General features: G+C 51.6%; 1 protein-coding gene across 1 annotated transcript; it reads left to right on the forward strand.

Annotated features, from left to right (window-relative positions):
• Positions 1-1,837: 1,837 nt before the first annotated feature.
• FAM78A (family with sequence similarity 78 member A) lies at positions 1,838-16,408 on the forward strand. Its single transcript, XM_064468507.1, has 2 exons — positions 1,838-3,685; positions 11,812-16,408. Exons 1-2 carry the CDS (start codon positions 3,423-3,425, stop codon positions 12,338-12,340), a joined length of 792 nt encoding a protein of 263 aa, XP_064324577.1. The 5' UTR covers positions 1,838-3,422; the 3' UTR covers positions 12,341-16,408.
• The last annotated feature ends 761 nt before the right edge of the window (positions 16,409-17,169 follow it).

Consider the following 17,169-nt stretch of genomic DNA (forward strand, 5'->3'; position numbering starts at 1 on the left):
AGAAAGCTTGGCCAACATAAAACATAATATTCTGCAGCATTTACAGCACACGCAGTAGTGCCAGTCAGGCCCATTAGCAGAGCATAACATAGCCTCAGGTGGGCTGGTCTCATTTGCCGCTGCTCAGGTGGCGAAGGGGAGACCCTGCCTGTCAGTAAACCTGGAAAATGTGCTGGAAGGACATGGAGGCACAGTGCAGGCCATGGTGCCAGGGGCAACGATAGCAGGAACGGAGCATGACCACGCTACGATGAGACATGGACAAGTGCATCAAATGAGCAGCAGGACGAAACGCAACTCGCAGCATCACCAGATGCTCCTAATTCTTACTTATCACAGCTTGGCCTCACATCTCCAGCAATTCCATCAGCGAGTACCATGCTCTTGGGCACAGGAACCGTTCTGCACACAGCTTAATGCAGCCACTCTGGGGTGGAGTCTGCTAATGCCTTAATCATTCACAGCAGCGCAACGGAGACAGGCACAACCAAAACCCAAAGAAAACTCCAGCTGAAGATGAAAAGCTGATTTAATTAGATTGAGATAATGCAATTTCCTAGTTGACCAGAACACCAGAGACAGCCAAGTTGAAGGGAGACCTGGCTAAAGCTTCAGTGAAACTGGAGTTGCAGAATGTGCAGTTTCACCAGATTCATAGTGCTCTGAGAAACTGTGACAAGCTTGTTTGAAAAGTGTGAAAGAGTCTTGGAAATGTCAAAGGATTTCAGCACCTTCTGGAGGCTGCTGAAGCAACTGGATATATCAGAGATGCTCATTTCATTCTTTCTTGTACTACGTGGTAGTAAGTCGCTTGCTTGTAACTTGAGCGCATTCTTAGTTTTTATATCTGTTGCAGGGCTAGTGACTGTAATTGTCCCCTTCACAGAGATTGGGAAGTCTAAAATAAATACTTAGCCAATGCTTTGAGAAACGTGCAGAAGAAAAACATGTCAATATACTGTGGGTTTTCCACCCCTTGCCGAGGGGGTGGAAAGGAGCAGATGTGCCTCCCCTCGTTCTGTGGCATTCACTTGTCAGGATCACCCAGTAGCTCCAGTCTCCCCTGCCTGCCGGAGGGCAGACAGCAAGCGCACAGTGTTGAAAAACACCAGGCACTGCGTGAGCTCATCAAGCCTGCTGCGAGTGCGGGGTGCGAAGGGCTGAAAGGCATTTACTGAGCTCTGCGCTGCTGTACCATGCCGCAAGTGGCACCGGCAAAGCACTTCTTACCTCTCGGTTCCCCAGGTTTCCTATTTAGAAACAAGTCACGGAGGACGCGCACACCCAGAGCTCTGCGTAATGCTCGACGTACAGCAGCTATCACCAAAAAGCTGGACACACGCACCTCACCTGCTGCCCAGCTCTTGAAATTCGGATACTCAGTGGGCTGGCGGTCAGCAGGATCGGCCAGCAACATTACTCCTAAAACTATCTATAATAGAAGTTTACAACTTTCCCACGGGCTATTGCTGCCCCAGACACTTCTCCCTCTATTCCAGCTGCTCCTTAGACCCTCTGCTGCTATGGAGAGCTTTGCGTTTCTAGTTGCTTGAATCACAGCCCAACCAGCTGAGGGCTACGGGCTTTGCAGCTAAGGAGACCATCCCTTTACCGAATCTACCAACCAAGCTCCAGCTGGGAGAAGAAAATCTCAGTCCGAAAAACCAAAAGAAAATGCACTGCAGTTAAATTTAAGAAAAAAAAAAAAAGGGAAAAAAGACGGTTCTAAAAAAAACTACATTACCCACAATTCACGGACATGTGGGAGGAAATGCTGTTTTTTGCAAAGGAGGTTTAGCTGCTACAGCTGCAGTTTAAAAGCGAAATGCAGGGGGAGGGATGGGACTGGGCGAAGGAGGGAGGACGGGGAGGGCGCGGGGGCAGAGACCTGGGGCCGGCCCCGCCGCCGGGCCGGGGAGCCGCGGGCATGTCCCTGCCCGGGCAGCCGGCGGGAGCGCCCGGGGGCCGCGGGGAACCTGCCGACGAGTTTCTACAAAGTTTGACCCGTTTGTCTTTTTGATGCTGCGGCGGCGACGGGAGCGGGAGCCCCCCCGCACCCCCCAGCTCCACCGGCGAGGCTGAGACCCGGCGCCGGCTCCGTCCCCGTATGCATGAATGTATTGCGAGAGAGGAAGCTTGCGGCAGCCGGGAGGCGGGGGCACCGATCCGGCTCCTCTCACCTCCCCGAGCATCTAGCGAAGAGGAGGAAAAAAAAAAAAAAAAAAAAAAAAGAGCGAGAGAAGGAGGCTCCCCCCGCCCCCCCCGCCGCACCTCGCCCCCGCACAGCGCAGGGGAGCCCGGCGCTGCTCCCCGCCGCCGCGGGATGCTGTGACGCCCTGCAGGACCGCGGGGCCCACGCGTGTGCGGGGCAGCCCCGCCGCCCGCCCATGAGCCCCGCCGGCTGATCCACAGCCGGCTCGCCCGGGAGCGGCGGCAGCAGCGGCAGCAACGGGAGGAGGAGGAGGAGGAGGAAGGTCGGACACCCCTACGGAGACCCGCTCGCCGAAGAGGAGGACGGGGGAGCCGCGGGGCCGGCGCCCCCCCCGGGCCGGTGCGTGGCGGTGCGGGATGTCACGGGCGGCGATTCCGCGGCGCTGAGCGGGCGCGGAGCGGCGCGGCCCCGGGCGGGAGCGGGGGAGGCTGCCCGCCCCGCCGCGCACCCCCGCAGCCCGCCCGCCCCGGCTGGGGCTGGAGGCTCTCGGCTAGTGCTGAGGGAGGGGGGGGAAACCCCACACACAGAAAAAAAAAATCCTCCAAGCCCAAGCCCTGACATCGCTGGCGGCGGAGGCTCCAAAATCGGAGATTTGGCTACTTTTTTTTTGCATTTTCCACCCGTCGTTTCTTTCTGTTATTATTGTAATTTTTGTGCGAAAGGAAGTTATGAACAACTGCAAGTCAGGAAGTGGAAATCCACACCGGTTGTGACAAGCTGGGGCTAACAACTATTTCATTATTTATATAGATGTGTCTATCAACATTCTGCTTTTCATCCAAAGAATAAAGGGAAATACCGGCTAGTCCTATGTTTGACGGTGAATGACAGACCGCATCTGAGGAAAGGAAGGACTAAATATATCAGCTAAGAACACCACCGTTATTTATTGAACTCAAGAGACCTTTTTTTTTAACCCAAAGACTGTTTGAGCGAGAGATTTAATGGGTCATTAAAAGGGGAAAAAAAATTTTAAAGGCCCTTTTGCTTCTGAAGTGCAGCTAACCTCAAAATAGGAGCAGTACTTGTAAGACAGATACTCAGATTAAGGCTCTACATGATGAATTTTCTATCCTATGGATATCGCTTTTGAGATTACAAACCCAGAAGATCTGTAATTGATCTAGCACCAGATAATTTCAATGCCTAATATTCCCCAGGATTGCTGGAGTACCCTCGGAGCTGCGTCGGACTGTATTCGGGGTATGCCATGGGCTGTATTCAGAGTATTAGCTGCAAATCCAAAGTTTTCCGGGAAAGTATTTCAGTGATTGAAGTCAAAGCCTCCATCGATCCCATTCCCACCAGCATCGACGAGTCCTCCAGCGTGGTCCTGCGCTACCGGACCCCTCACTTCCGAGCCTCTGCGCAAGTGTTGGTGCCCCCTATTCCCAAGAAGGAGACCTGGATCGTGGGCTGGATCCAGGCTTGCAGCCACATGGAATTTTACAATCACTACGGGGAACAGGGAATGTAAGTATTTCCAAGAGCGCGTGCGAGCGGGTGCGTTTGTCTAGCGGGAAGAAAGAGCGGGATGACCGTGGCCTGGCTGGGAAATACTGGATTAAGCCAAAAATTATAATCCAGTTGGTTTGATTTTAAAACCCAGCTCTTCTGAGACTTAACGGGACTTTCTCATATGTTTAAAATACAGGAGAGCTTGTCCCTGCCCTTTTAAAGGAGTAGGTGTTCTCTTCTAATGGGAATGTGCCCAAGCCCTAACCAAAACCCACTTGCTCTGTTAGGAACCCAAAAGCAATGGTATATTTCACAACAGCTTTTAAGCAGCACGGGAGATCCTGAAATCCCAGGTCAGCCCTGCCACAACAGACACCCCTGTTTCAATACGGGTTTTACACGAGGGGTTCCCCTGACCGCCAGCTCCTCTCTCCGGCATCCCTCCCCATCCCTTGCAGGGTAAAACCGCGCATTGACAAGCCCCAGGGAAACCCGGGGCCGACACTTGTGGCACGGTGCTGTCCCCAGCGTGCTGTACTGCTGCTGCAGCAGGCCATGGCCGTGAGCTCCGTAGCCCACCAGCTCCGGGAGCAGACTTTAACGTCACAGGAGGAATCCTGCTTGCTTTGCCCACGGGAGCAGGCAACCCACAGGGGAAGAACAAGATGTGTTTAACCCACTGATAATTAAACCCTTTGCATCACCTTAGAGCCGGGTGAAAATTTCACATTAACCTCCTTTTCGGTAATGCAGAGTGGGAATATATAGGTTTACATGTAAGGTAGGGAGAATCTAGGGGCTGTTTGCACGCTAAAACCCCCGTGTTACTGGTCAGACAGTCATAGTGAGACAGGAATGAGTCAAATTAAAATGTCATCTCCCTACCGTGAAAAGTCGTCTCTCCCCAGTTCCCCACCAACGTTTGCTCACCAAATGTTGCAGGCTCTGGCCCTGAGTTAAAGCAGCAACAGCACCTGATCTCTGAACGCCTGCACAGGCAGCAGTTCTGCAACTCACGGCGCTGGGCAGCACCAGCTGCAGCCTCCTGGTGCAGCAGAAATCTGTCTGTCCAGCCACGAGGACAAAACCTGACCGCAGAGCCCGGTGCTGGCAGAAGGTTTGGTGGCTGGCGGCGCTGATGCTGCCCAGGCGCTGGGGGCAGAGAGAAAGGACGGGAAGGTCAGGTTTAAGCAACCCTCCCCCTCTGCTCCTCCCAAGTCCCCTGGGTCAGGGGGATGCCGGTTCAGCCCCTCAAGGGTCATTCTGGGTGGCTTAAAAAATGGTGTACGAGGAGGGCTGAGGGAGGATGGGAACACGGAGTAGGGCTGGAGAGCAGGATAAACTCTGACTTAACGCGGCGCCTTCCTGAAGGCCTGAACATCTGCACGCGTGCCCCGGCCCTTCTTCCCTCCCTTCTGCCCGTGAGCCCAGGTGCGGACGGGCTCAGCACCTCAGACGCAGAGCGAATACGCAGTGTAAGGTGTGGGCCAGAGGGAAGGTCGTAAGTGACAGTGTCCCCCCCATTCTGCCTCCACGTCCCCAGCCTGCTCAAGCAGAAAGTGCCTTGAGAAGCGAACTGGCACCTGGCAAATGCCAGCAGCAAGGCTCAGCGAGGGAGCGGACCAGCTTATCTTGATTTTAAAAGTACTTACAACAGGCCCGGAATCTGTAGGCTTTTTGGCTCCAACAGCATCTTTAGCAAGGACAATTTGTTGCTCAGATGTTCCCAATTCCAAACCTTTGGGATTTGCTTGTGTCATTCTTAGATTCATTTAGAAATCCTGTCTTTAGTGACCAGCTGCAAAGAAAACAGAAGAGTCCGCTGTATGTAAATACAGCTCACATCCACTGAAAGAAAGAGGACTGGGCAGAGAGCTCTTCTGTGAGTGCTGCTGTGGGCTGAAAACCTCAACATGTCCTTTTATGTCTCTGCACCTGAGTTCCCCTGTGTTTAAAATGAGGATTTGGTATGGTCTTCCCTTGCTGAAATGCTTTGAGACAAAAAAAGTTGTATCTACAAGCTAAGTGCTATAAACAGGTAGACAGAATTAAATGCTGCAGATATGTAGGAGAGCTATTAGCCAGAAAATCATGGAAACAAAGATTTTTCCTGAGGAGGTTCCTTCACATTTAACTGATATAAAAAACCACCAGAGTTACCCAAACATAAGGAGGAATTGGTCTGCTCCTCCAGTCTCTTTCTATAGACCTGTCGCCATCTGAAAGCTATAAATAAAGGCGTTTGGGAGGAAAGGCCTCTTTTAATGCCATTGAAACATGCTCTTGGAAGACCTTTACATAGAGAGGGACACGACACAAACCTGTCTGAAAGGATGGGCCAAGCCTTTAACTCCTGTAACTCAACGTAATCCCACTGACCTCCACGGAGCTGCGTTGATTTATGCCAACAGAGTATTTGTCCCAACTTTCCATGATGAAGAGACTACTGCAACATACATATTTTTTAATCACTGTGGTGACAGGCAAACAGAAAACTCCAGATAGTAATAATAATACAAAAAACCAGTCGGTCAGTTGGAACATCAATACTTACAGCAGGCTTTAGATTAATTTTACACTTTTATGCTCCGAAGTTGTTAGCTGTGTGTAAGCTGGCCATTACGTTGAGGATAGAAACAGCTGAGAAATACTAGAGCAGATGGAGCTGTGCATAACGCCTCTATAGGGATATCAGCTACAGAGAGGATAATTTCGACACACGCGTTTAAAGTGGCACTGACAATTTTGGGGCTAAATTCAGCGTTTTTAAATGTAGAGAAAAAATAATTAAAGCTCAGATAACACGTAAATGCTGGCATTATTTTACATGTAAGTCAGAAGATGTTGCTGGGAGCTTGAAAATGCCCAGCATGAGGATGTGGATGGGCTTTCTGACACACCCCTCACCCCCCCCCCCCCCCCAGTGCAGAACTGGGGCAAACCCCCGTTCAGCCCCACTGCTGGTACTACTGCTCCCCCCGAGCAGGATTTTACCCTGTACCCTTCGAGGATGATGCCACTGTGCAGCGGGAGGCATCGGGATAAGGCCACAGAGCTCTGACCTGTGCAGGACATGCTGGACCAGGTCCCCTCTGGGATCTCCTGGGGTAGGCGCTGGTTTCTGCACCCGGTTGTGCAGCACCTGGTGCGACCCATGTCGGCGCTGGGCAACACCAGAATGGCATTATCCAGCCCTGTTTCTTCATCTCCATGGAGATGTACAAGAAGCGGTGCAGATGGAGATATGCAAAACAGAGAGATAAATAAATCAGAGTTTGAATACGATCAGCCAAGAATCTGGTGAAGTTGCGGGTAGATATTTCTCCCCAGGAGGACCCGATGGGGCAGCTGGGCAGCATTACATCATTGCTTTACGTTACCGGGCATCTCTCTCTTGTGAGATTAAATCTCCTGTGCCCTGCAGCACAGACACAATAAACTCGAGAAATCGACTTGTCAAGAGAATAAACCCCCAGTCCTTGGGAGGGAAAACACAATCAAAAACAGATTCACCAAAGAAAAACAAGGTTACGCTTTCCATGGGAAGCGAAGAGAGGTCAGTTCACCATGCCAGCTTACTGAGATACCCCTCCAGGGGTTTAGAGGAAAGGGCTTCGCTGCCCTTACATGGGCCCTGGCCCTTACCTGCGCTGTAAGGACGCACCTTAGCCCAGTTAAATAGGTTGTCCACTCTGCTTGAGCCTGCTCAGCTAAACCAGCAGAAATTCGTCCCTTTTTCCTTAATGCCAGTTTTCTGCTAGTTTTACTCCCTGAACCAGCGTGCATCGAGCATCGCTGCCAGTCCAAGCAACAAGGCAGGAACATGCAGCTGGAGGATGGGGGGGGGGGGAGAGAGAGACCACAGCAGTGTGGCTCCAACAGCTGCGGAGCAACATCTTAAATTTCCTTCCTGTTCTTTGCTATAACCCTGCCTTGAATTGCTTGACGTGCTGGTGAGAGAGACACTGTAAAGGACAATTTAAAATTAAGCAGCTCTGAATATCAGGTTTTCTTTCAGCCAGTCACCAGCACAGGCGCAGCCGCGGAGGGAGGCAGGTAGGAGCAGGGATGTGGAATACCCAAGATGGCTTTTCACTGCGCCCACACATTGCACTGGTACCTGCACCCAGCACAGCCTGTGTCTGAGCGGGGCTTCTCTTATTTAGGGAGCTGGTGGAAAGGAAGGGTGTTGGCAAGCACAAGGTTATGCAAGTCCATCTGGCCTGTCACTAGTTAGGAGCTGGCTTTAAGGAATTGGGGTTAACGATGCAATAGTGCCTGATGCCTGTCTGAAAAGGTTAGCTGAATATACCCGTGTCACTGCTGGATGCACCGGGCTGGAGGCTGCTGTGCTTGGATTTGCTGCCACTGCACAGGCCGCTGCAGTGATTGCTTCGGTCTGTGCTGTGGGGCAGCCATCTGGAGGGCTCGGGATAAGCTGGGGCCTCATTTCGTGTGACAGAATAGGAAGAAATGTGTCTGAATGAGAACTAGGAGGGTAAAACCTACAGAAAGCTGCTTGGCTGTCAGCAGCAGGGCTACAGTTGTGCCACAAGAAATAGCTCAAAGTTCCTTCTCCTGGTAGCAAGAAGACATTTGTTAAGAGAGGCTTGTTGGCAGCACCAGTCTCTGGCGATGCCCATACTGACTCTGAAGGTTTTAGAAGCAGCAGAAACAAGCTTGTCAGTATTACAAGCCAGAATCTAGTGATCTTGGAGCTGATCAGCTATAGTGAATCTATGAAACCAGATAGGTTGGTTTCTTTCGATGCCTCTTCCCTGCTATCGTCAGCAAAGTGTTTACTGGGCACTTCCTGGTCTTTCCTTGGCTCAGCACCACCACAGAAAGATGCTGATGCAGCCAAAGATCATTCCACAGCGTTCTTGCCAAAATCACCCAAAAGGGCAGTTGTTGGCGTAGTATTTAACACAGACATACTCTGCAAGCAAAGGCTACTCACCTGGCTGGCACACAGGCTTTGCTGTAGCAGCAGGCAAGGGGCAACCACCACCCGTAGCAACCATTGTACAGCCTCTGCTTTTGCTCTAGTCATGGCACCATCATAAGGCCTCATTTTTCGCCTTATTACGAAGATGCACAGATAAAGCGTGATGGTTTTGAAAGCCCAGGGTTAACCACACTCGCTAGAATTAGGCACAGCGTGCCCACAAAGAAACACAGTCCAGTTTCTTCTTCCCTGTTCCTGCCCACGCTTTCTTCTTAAGCAGGGTGCACTTCTGAGCCACCCTGAGTGCAGCCGCACTGCTCACGAACACACTCAGCTTTGCGGTGGGGGTTCTCAGGCTCTGCAGGCAGCATCCTGCCATCAGCAACCTGCCTGGGCCCCCGCACAGCTCCACCTTTTTTGCTCTCATTTGAACCCTGGTCAGATCCCAAGAAGGTCCTGCAATTCTGTACTGGTCTGGCATCAGATACGTATGCTGGGAGTGGCGATGGGGACAAGCACATCTCAGTCAGCCTGCAGTTTCTGAGCATCCTCTACCTGATTCTCCTGCCATTCACCCACCAGCCTCCAATCGAGTAGGCTGGAGCAGCCTAGGGGATTATCGTCAGCCTCTCGTAGCATCTCAGCTCCTGGTTTGGCACCTCCACACCCACAGAGATGCTGTGGCTGCACCTTAGCACTGTGCCTGTCACTGAATGAACCGCCAGGAAATTGCCACATCTCATCCCCAGGTGACAGCCAAGCTGAGTACTGGCTATGGTCTGAATGGAAAGTAATCCTAAACCATCTGCTGAAAGGGAGAGAAAGAGCCCCCAGATGGTGTTTCAGAGCCGGGCTGTGCAGCGGGGAGCAGGTGGGGGGCTGCAGAGCACGACCTCCGCTTATCCGCCCGCCGAGGGCTGAGTTCATCCAACATCCCTGGAGCTGCTTCTCCCTTGTCAGCTCTCCCTGAAGAGCATGGGGGATGGTGAGCCGGGATGGCTCTGGTTTAGAGAGCAGAGCATGTAAACGTCTCTCTGGTGGCCGGGGGTCCTGGCAGGACTGCTGAGGGATCTCCTTTTGGCTGCCTTCGCTAAAAATTTTCTTCCAGGGAAAGGACTCCCTCTGCCTGCTGGCTATGAGCTCAGGAGGGAGCATTGCTGCAGCCGCGGTGCCGTAGCTGACAGCAGCCCGTAAATCTGCGCAGGGAGATGTCATGCTTGCATAACCCCCGGCTGCTGCTAACCCCCTGGTCCCGCTGCTCAGAGCATCCCTGCATCCCCCGGAGTAGCCGCGTCCTGCCTTGCACTTCACCTCCCGGGCTCCTGCCAGGCCGCCCGACCTGCGAACCAGCCGCCTCCCGTGCGGTGCGGCCCGTCGCCCGATGCCCGCCGTGGCACAGGGGGATTTTTGCTAGGACCCCCACTTGCATGAAATCAAGATAAACGAGATCTTTAACCCCCCCACCCCTAGTATCTTCTAGCTACCGCCAGACATTTACAGCAAACTGCTGAACGATCCAGCGGTTACAAACATGGAGGCATTTCACGGTCATTAACTAATTAACAATCAGAACGGCCGTGTGAGACAGTCACATTAGTCCTGGCCAGTGGAGAGGAGCAGCTTGTCCCAAAGCTGCGTCAGAGCCGCTGGGGCCGACGTGTGCCCCCCCCCCGCCTGCCTGCGCCTGGCCGCAGCCCCCGCTTCACTCAAGGGGCTATTTTAAGCCACAGCACTGGACTTATTAAAGGCTTGGACAGTTACCATGATGACCCTCAGCATGTCCCCTCTGTCTCCCTCCCAAGCTAAACCGTGTCCCGAGGCACAGCCCGCAGCAGGGAGCCGCAGGGCTCGGGGGGCTGGTGCACAGCCCCGCATCCCAGCCCCACGGTGGGGTCAAGTGCAAATGCCACGCTGGGAGCTGCTGGGAGCGAGCTGCTGCCGCCACACAGCCCCTTCTGCCGCTTCGACGGCGGCGACAGCGTCTCTGGGTGGCGGGGAGGGCTGATTTGTAAGCAAGAGGTAGAAGGTAAATTAGAGCCACCTCTACCACCCTGGTTTTTAAAAGAATGTCCTTAAAATACCTGGCATGTGCTGAGCATGTGGCCTATGGTTATGCCACTTTAGTGCCTTTACTTTGCAAATATCTTAGTGTTTTTCTGAAACATTTACAGTAGTTTGCTTCTATTGGCAAATCTAATCTTAAAAATTAAATGGGAAATTAATAAAAAAAAATATCCAAGTTGTGCATCAGCACTACGAGATGATGGAGGACCATTTTCACTTACTTCCTTGCTAGAAGGACTGACCTTTCTGTCAGTCTCGCAAGCGCAGCACACAGACAACCGGCTCAGGCAGATCTACAGGCTGGCTGACCTCGGTTTCTCCCATTACTGTAATGCCATCCCCAGCCCGGAGCCTGGTGTGCAGCCTTTGACCTGGGTGCTTCCTAGGGCTGGAGAAGGATGGGTTACACGTCCAGTGCCAGGCAGATGGCGGGGAGGGACAGGGGCTTATCCAGAGAGAAGATGAGTGTTTGCAGGTAGGGACTGAAAAGAAAGAGCAGAATGGGGCAATGGGAAGCTTTATGGTCCAGCTCAGTCCTTGATCTTACTTGCACCACTTACATAGGCTTTCCTGTCACCTCACCCCCAGGGCCAGCTCTGAGCTTGCCTGCTCTTCATGCAAGATTTTATGCTGTTGAAAGAAAGAAACTCAGCCCTGAGCCCTGCTCTCACTGGCTCAAGGGTTGAGACCCTGAATGCAGCGCTGGACGAGTGCTTGTGTTCAGCCCTGCTCGACCAGCCAAGGAGCTGCAGGACGATACCTGCGACACTGGATTTTCTCCAGCACTGGAGCTTTCCTGAGCACCTACCCTTTGCAGACTTTCTTAAACGCTGACCCACTCCAGGTAGCCACCGGTCCCTGCAAGGAAAGCCCTGGCCCTGCAGGGTGATGGTTCCTCGGCGGTGTTTGACAGCAGGACAGACTTTCATGATCAGTCCTGGAAATTCGCAGACACAGTTTTAATGGCAGGGATGAGCTGTTTCGGCAGGATGGTGTGAAAGGCACAAATCCCAGTAAAAGCTAAAGGGGGAATGCGTTCACAACTACTTCCTCTCCTTCCTTGAACTCCCATGTGTTTCTAAACTAATTAATTGATGCATTATCCATAATTTGGTTTTGATTATGGCAGGTCAAGTTGGGAGCTTCCAGATCTACTGGACGGTAAAATCCAGGCCATCAGTGACTCAGATGGAGTGAACTATCCCTGGTATGGAAACACGACAGAAACCTGCACCATCGTGGGTCCCACAAAGAAGGAGTCCAAGTTCAACATCAGCATGAATGACAACTTTTACCCAAGCGTCACATGGGCAGTGCCCGTCAGCGAGAGCAACGTGGCCAAACTCACAAGCATTCACCGGGATCAAAGCTTCACCACCTGGCTGGTCGCAACCAACACGGCTACCAACGAAATGGTGACCTTGCAGACTATCAAATGGCGCATGAGGCTGGGCATCGAGGTAAACCCCAGCAGACCCTTGGGGCAGCGTGCCAAGCTGCAGGAGCCCTCTGCTCAAGAGCAGCCCCAGGTCCTTAGCAAGAATGAGCCAATACCACCCAGTGCCCTTGTCAAACCCAATGCCAATGATGCTCAGGTACTCATGTGGAGGCCAAAGGATGGACCACCACTTGTGGTGATACCTCCAAAGCACCGATAATATAAAACCTGGCGTCCCGGCACCAAAAGGGAGAAAAAAAAAAAACAAACAACAAACAAAACCTGAAGCAAAACAATCACTTAGGTATTAGAATACACACATATAATCTGAGCAAAATCAAAATGCACTTTTTATTCATTCAACAAATGCAACCATTCTACCTTCTCCCATTGGGACGGATTTCACTGTGCTAAAGCTAAAGAGGAGACCTTTGACTGGGGTCTGTCTCGTCACTGGATTCCTAAGGGAAGAAACTAACACTGATGTCTAACCGTATAGCTTTCTTTTTTTTCTTCCCTACTTTAGTTACTGTTTGAACTTCAGTCTCATTAGCTTGTCCAGACTGCCCAAAACAATAAGAACATTTTATCTGGGATTTTAAGAGGGTTTTTTTTTTTGGTTGAGAACAAAACAAGTTCCTGGAGCAAAAAGTTGACTATTTAAGATAAGGAATTTTTTTTTTTTTTAAGCTGTAAGGTTCTGAGTTGCAAATCCAAGTCATGCGGCCTTATGTAGACTTTGCTTTGCATTGCCAAACTTTTGCCTTAAAGCTAAGTTTAAAAAAAAAAACAAACAACCAACAAACACACCACCAGGCAGAATGTCCTTTCTACAGAAGTTCTGGGAGAAAGTTTTGCAACAAGGAGTAGATTGTCAGTGTGTCACAAGCTGATGGATGAAAAGGGTATGAAATTGGAAGACGTGCGATAAAAAGAAAATCTTTCTGGTTTTAAAACCTGGAACAAGGAAGCATGGAAATAATCTCAGTTTCAAAGCAATGCAAATAACAAACCTGCTGTAGGATGTCTCGAGTGGGAGCTACCAGGCCATCTCCCTGCTTCGCAGAAGGGATAGCAGGCAAGCTTCCACTGCTTACTCTTGGTGATCTCAGTCTCCCATTAGCATTATAATATGGGGTAATCTCACAGCTAGAATTGTGGCCCTGGGAGTCAACATAAATTGAGAGGGGGCTGTCCCACTCGGTTTGTCTTTAGGACACGCAGACGTCTGCCCAGCTAACCCGCAGTCTCGCCTCCTCGTGGCCTAAGAGCCAACGGCTCGTGCACTGGCTGTTGTTGGGTGAAGCTCTGTTGTCCCGTTTTCCCATGAAATCCAAACGACGGTGCTGTAAGAAGAACAGGATATAAAAAGGATCCGTCTGAAGTCATTGGAGATGCATGGGTGTAAGCCAGGGCAGATCTTATCTACCAAGTCTACCCAGGAATATCCATAATTCAGGAACAGCCACATCTGAAAATAACCTGCACCGTTCCTAGCAAACACTAGAAGGGAAAGCTACGAAAAACTCTTCTTCCCATGATAACAAATCTCATTTGGGTTAGTAGATAATTTTCTTCCAAATGACCTCATGATCTACAATCTACATCACTTTCAGGAATGGGGTACACACAGGACCATGGGTGACTCTGTACCTCTCTGGTTATGGCACCAACATCTATGTAGCAAAGGGAAATGCGTGAGAAGGTGACAGGAGGGCAACACCTGAGTCTTGGGTTTAGCTCCTCCAGTAAGGAAGGTGCATTTGGAGCCGGAGATGGAACCTGTAGGTTTTAATAAAGACCTTGTCCAGATGGCCTCAGAGGTAACCAGATGCACTTCTGCAAAGGAAGGCGTTATGGAAAAGCCGTTTGAATGGGAGGAACACGGTTTGCAGGCAGAGGAAGTTCTGCAGTAGAGGCAGCATCTGGAGGACAGGGCACAGGACGGGGAGCAGAGGATCTATTCTCTTGCTCCAGCACATGGCCTAAGGCAGATCACTTCCCCTTCCCTCTGCAGCGCCTTCCCCTAGATAACATTTCTTCCCCTTATTAACAATTTGCCTCAAGAGCTGGGACTGAGGAGAGCTCAGCGTGCCAGAGACAAACCTGGCCCCGCTGAACTGGTCTGAACAGGTCTCACAACCACACAACACGCTGCTGAAAAGGCTCTCCCCTCGGAGAGGCACCGATTAGCTGCTACTGCCATCTTCATCTTCCACGTAGGACATTACCAGCAAGAAATTCTCCTTCCTCACTTCTCCAAAGCCACATCATCTACTTTGGCAACAGGTTCAACATCACCACCTGCCTGGGGAAAGCACTCGCAGAGGATACGCCCCCCCCACCGTGGCAGTCTCAAACCAGCAAACAAGGATCCTGGGTCCCTGCAACCATACCTGCATTTCCAGGGGAGACCACCCTCCTCCATGCACCGGTTTCCAGAGATGCTCAGCCACGGAGCTGCTCTCTGCAACGGGCAGATCGCTGAGGTAGGAAGTCCAGCATTACGAGCGGCTTGCGAACGAGTGGACTGGATCAAACCCAAATCCACAAGCCAAAGGATGCCTAAATCTAGGCTTCAGGACTATAAAGGATGAAGCTAGGGAGACTTTGACTTGCACAGTCACTCTCTGTATTAAACTCCATTTTCTTACATGGATTCAAATCCTAACTATAGCTCTACTGGCACAGCCTTTCGGGACTTGTCTGTATTTTCTCCTAGGCAATACATGCAGAAGAGGACACAATGTGAGCTGTGGGTGAATAGCTGATAACGCTTGGTGCATCTCGGCTACCGCTTAGATGCACTTCTGGGCAGTCCCGCGGGTGGGAGCAGAAGGGATATTTATGTCTGGTATTCACTTTGTCTCCAGGTGCTGAGTACTTACAGTTCTCACTGATGTCAGCATGGGTCGAAGAAATCGGACCCAGTTGTCTTAATTAGCTGCACGAAGGAATTCCAAGGAAAGATTTCTTCTCAGTCACCAAAAACCACATTCAGGGAACACCTACATCCTTTTCCACTTAGCTTTGTGTTGGCTTAGTCTCCCAGTGCATTAAGTAAATCTGGTTCCTCCTACTCCCTCTACCTGGTGGACTGGATGCATCCATGCAATTTGATAGTAACCTCCTGGCTAATTCGTCCTGTTGCACTGAACAGACCCAACTAAGCAGTAAATACGAAACTCAAATTTCACGTTGGGGTCGGCTTTGCATGGACTCCTCCCCGCCCAAAGAATGCCTTTATCCCATGCCTAGGTTGAAACGTGCCCCTCCACCTCCATTCACATCACCAGACATGGCGTAGAAAAGTGATGCTGCCTCTTTTGAGATTTCATGCGTTGTGATTAAAAGTGATGTTTTTCCAATGCTGCTTCATTACAAAACTGACGGGGACAGATCGAATATGAAAGGAACAGTGGCTGGAAGTAACAGGTGCTATAGGTGCTATAGACATCACTATTGATACGCTGGTTAGTGGCCATATGGTTAGAACGGGGATTGACAGGGTCCCAACGGGGACGTAAATGTCTGGGGACCCGGGGCATCCTGCACCGAGTAAGGTGGTAAATAAGCAGAAGTAAACAAAGCTCCTTCTCTGGCAGCTTTTTGCAGAACCAGGCATGCACAAAGGATACGCTGGGAAGGCAACGGGGCACCAACATGGGATACTGATGTACATGAGCTTGTTGCTGCCTCACCTCTCTGATCAATGATGCTCAGCTCTTTATGGCCCCAAATCACCACAGGAGCCGACAGTGTAGCCTGGCCATCCCTGTCAAAATCCTGTGGTGGTCCAGGGTGGGAAGCAGCAGGGCGAGCCCTGGCCAAGACCCTCACCTGCCCCCTCTCCCCCCAGCCAGCAGCCGGGCAGGGGCTGGCAGGCACTGCCGAGCACGACCGACACGCCAAGCGGCGTCACGGGCCGTTTGGTTCTTGTTTCCTACCCTCGACACCACGATGAGCACGGCGAGAGAGGGGCAGCCCCTCAGAGAGCCAACAGATATTAAGCAGTGTAGGGGAGGGGTAGACCTGTGGAGCCGGCGCGGCGGAGAGCAAGGCTGGGTCCGGCAGCAGGCGGTGAGGCGAGGGCTGCCTGACCCCCGGCACTGCCGTCCCTCCCTGCCCTCCTGCCCTGGCTCCTGGCGCAGCAATAAGAATCGTCCTTGGTCTTGCAGAGATACTGTGAAAACAAAACCAAGATGTACCGAGTCTGGACACTTACAGAGATGTAAAAAACAAAACCCTGCTTTTATAACAGACGGAGAAATAAAGTGAAATTTTCAGACGCGTCTGCCTGGAGTCGTTTGGGCGGTGGCTGTTTTTAAACGAACGCTCCACCACCTCTGCACTCACGTTTCACAGCAGCGATAAACACCCTATTTACCGGGAGTGCCTTTTCTCTCCATTTCAGCTCTTACACCGCATCAGATAGAGCGCGGAGGTTTCTGGTTAAAAATACCAGCCGACATCCTGCATTTTTCATTACCAGGCTGCTGCGCATCGTGTGACGGCAGGACAGAGCCGAGCCGGTTGGCGCAGGCAGCAGCTGAACTTCCGCACAGTTCAGGCTCCTGACGCCGTTTGCTTATTTAGCAAAAGCCTGGTCAGATGTCAGCTCTAAATACCGCATCTGGAGAGAAGCAGCCTCTCAGCCAGGCTCCGGTACCCCGGGGCAGCAGCGAGCAGCCCTGCCCTTTCAGACCTGGGCAAAGGAGAGGCTAAAAGCCGCTGCAGTATACGACTGGTTCTCAAATACCACGCTGTATTCGTTCTTTCCTACCACATCTTTCATATTTAGGTTCTGCTTGCTTTTCAGTAAAGGAAACTGTCAAAATCATTTTCAGAGAGCAGCCAGCACAGCTCCTGTGCTAACCCGTTCCCGCACAGGGCCCAACCCTGGCACCTCCCAGGTCTGTGCTCCAGCTCCTCCTGCCGCGGGCTCCCTTCCCACGGCTGTGCTCTGAGGCAGACAGGTTTCTCTTTCTTATTTTCATCCTTTGTTCTTTCAGTAGTTTTGCTGCTCTCTGATGCAGCCTGCAAAGCACC

This window comes from Phalacrocorax carbo, chromosome 18 (assembly GCF_963921805.1).
Source record: "Phalacrocorax carbo chromosome 18, bPhaCar2.1, whole genome shotgun sequence".
NCBI classification, from domain to species: Eukaryota; Metazoa; Chordata; class Aves; order Suliformes; family Phalacrocoracidae; genus Phalacrocorax; species Phalacrocorax carbo.

Coding starts and splice junctions, on each gene's coding strand:
- FAM78A (XM_064468507.1), top strand. CDS start 3,423: ATGGGCTGTATTCAGAGTATTAGCTGCAAATCCAAAGTTTTCCGGGAA. Junction 3,686..11,811: donor CACTACGGGGAACAGGGAAT/GTAAGTATTTCC, acceptor TGATTATGGCAG/GTCAAGTTGGGAGCTTCCAG.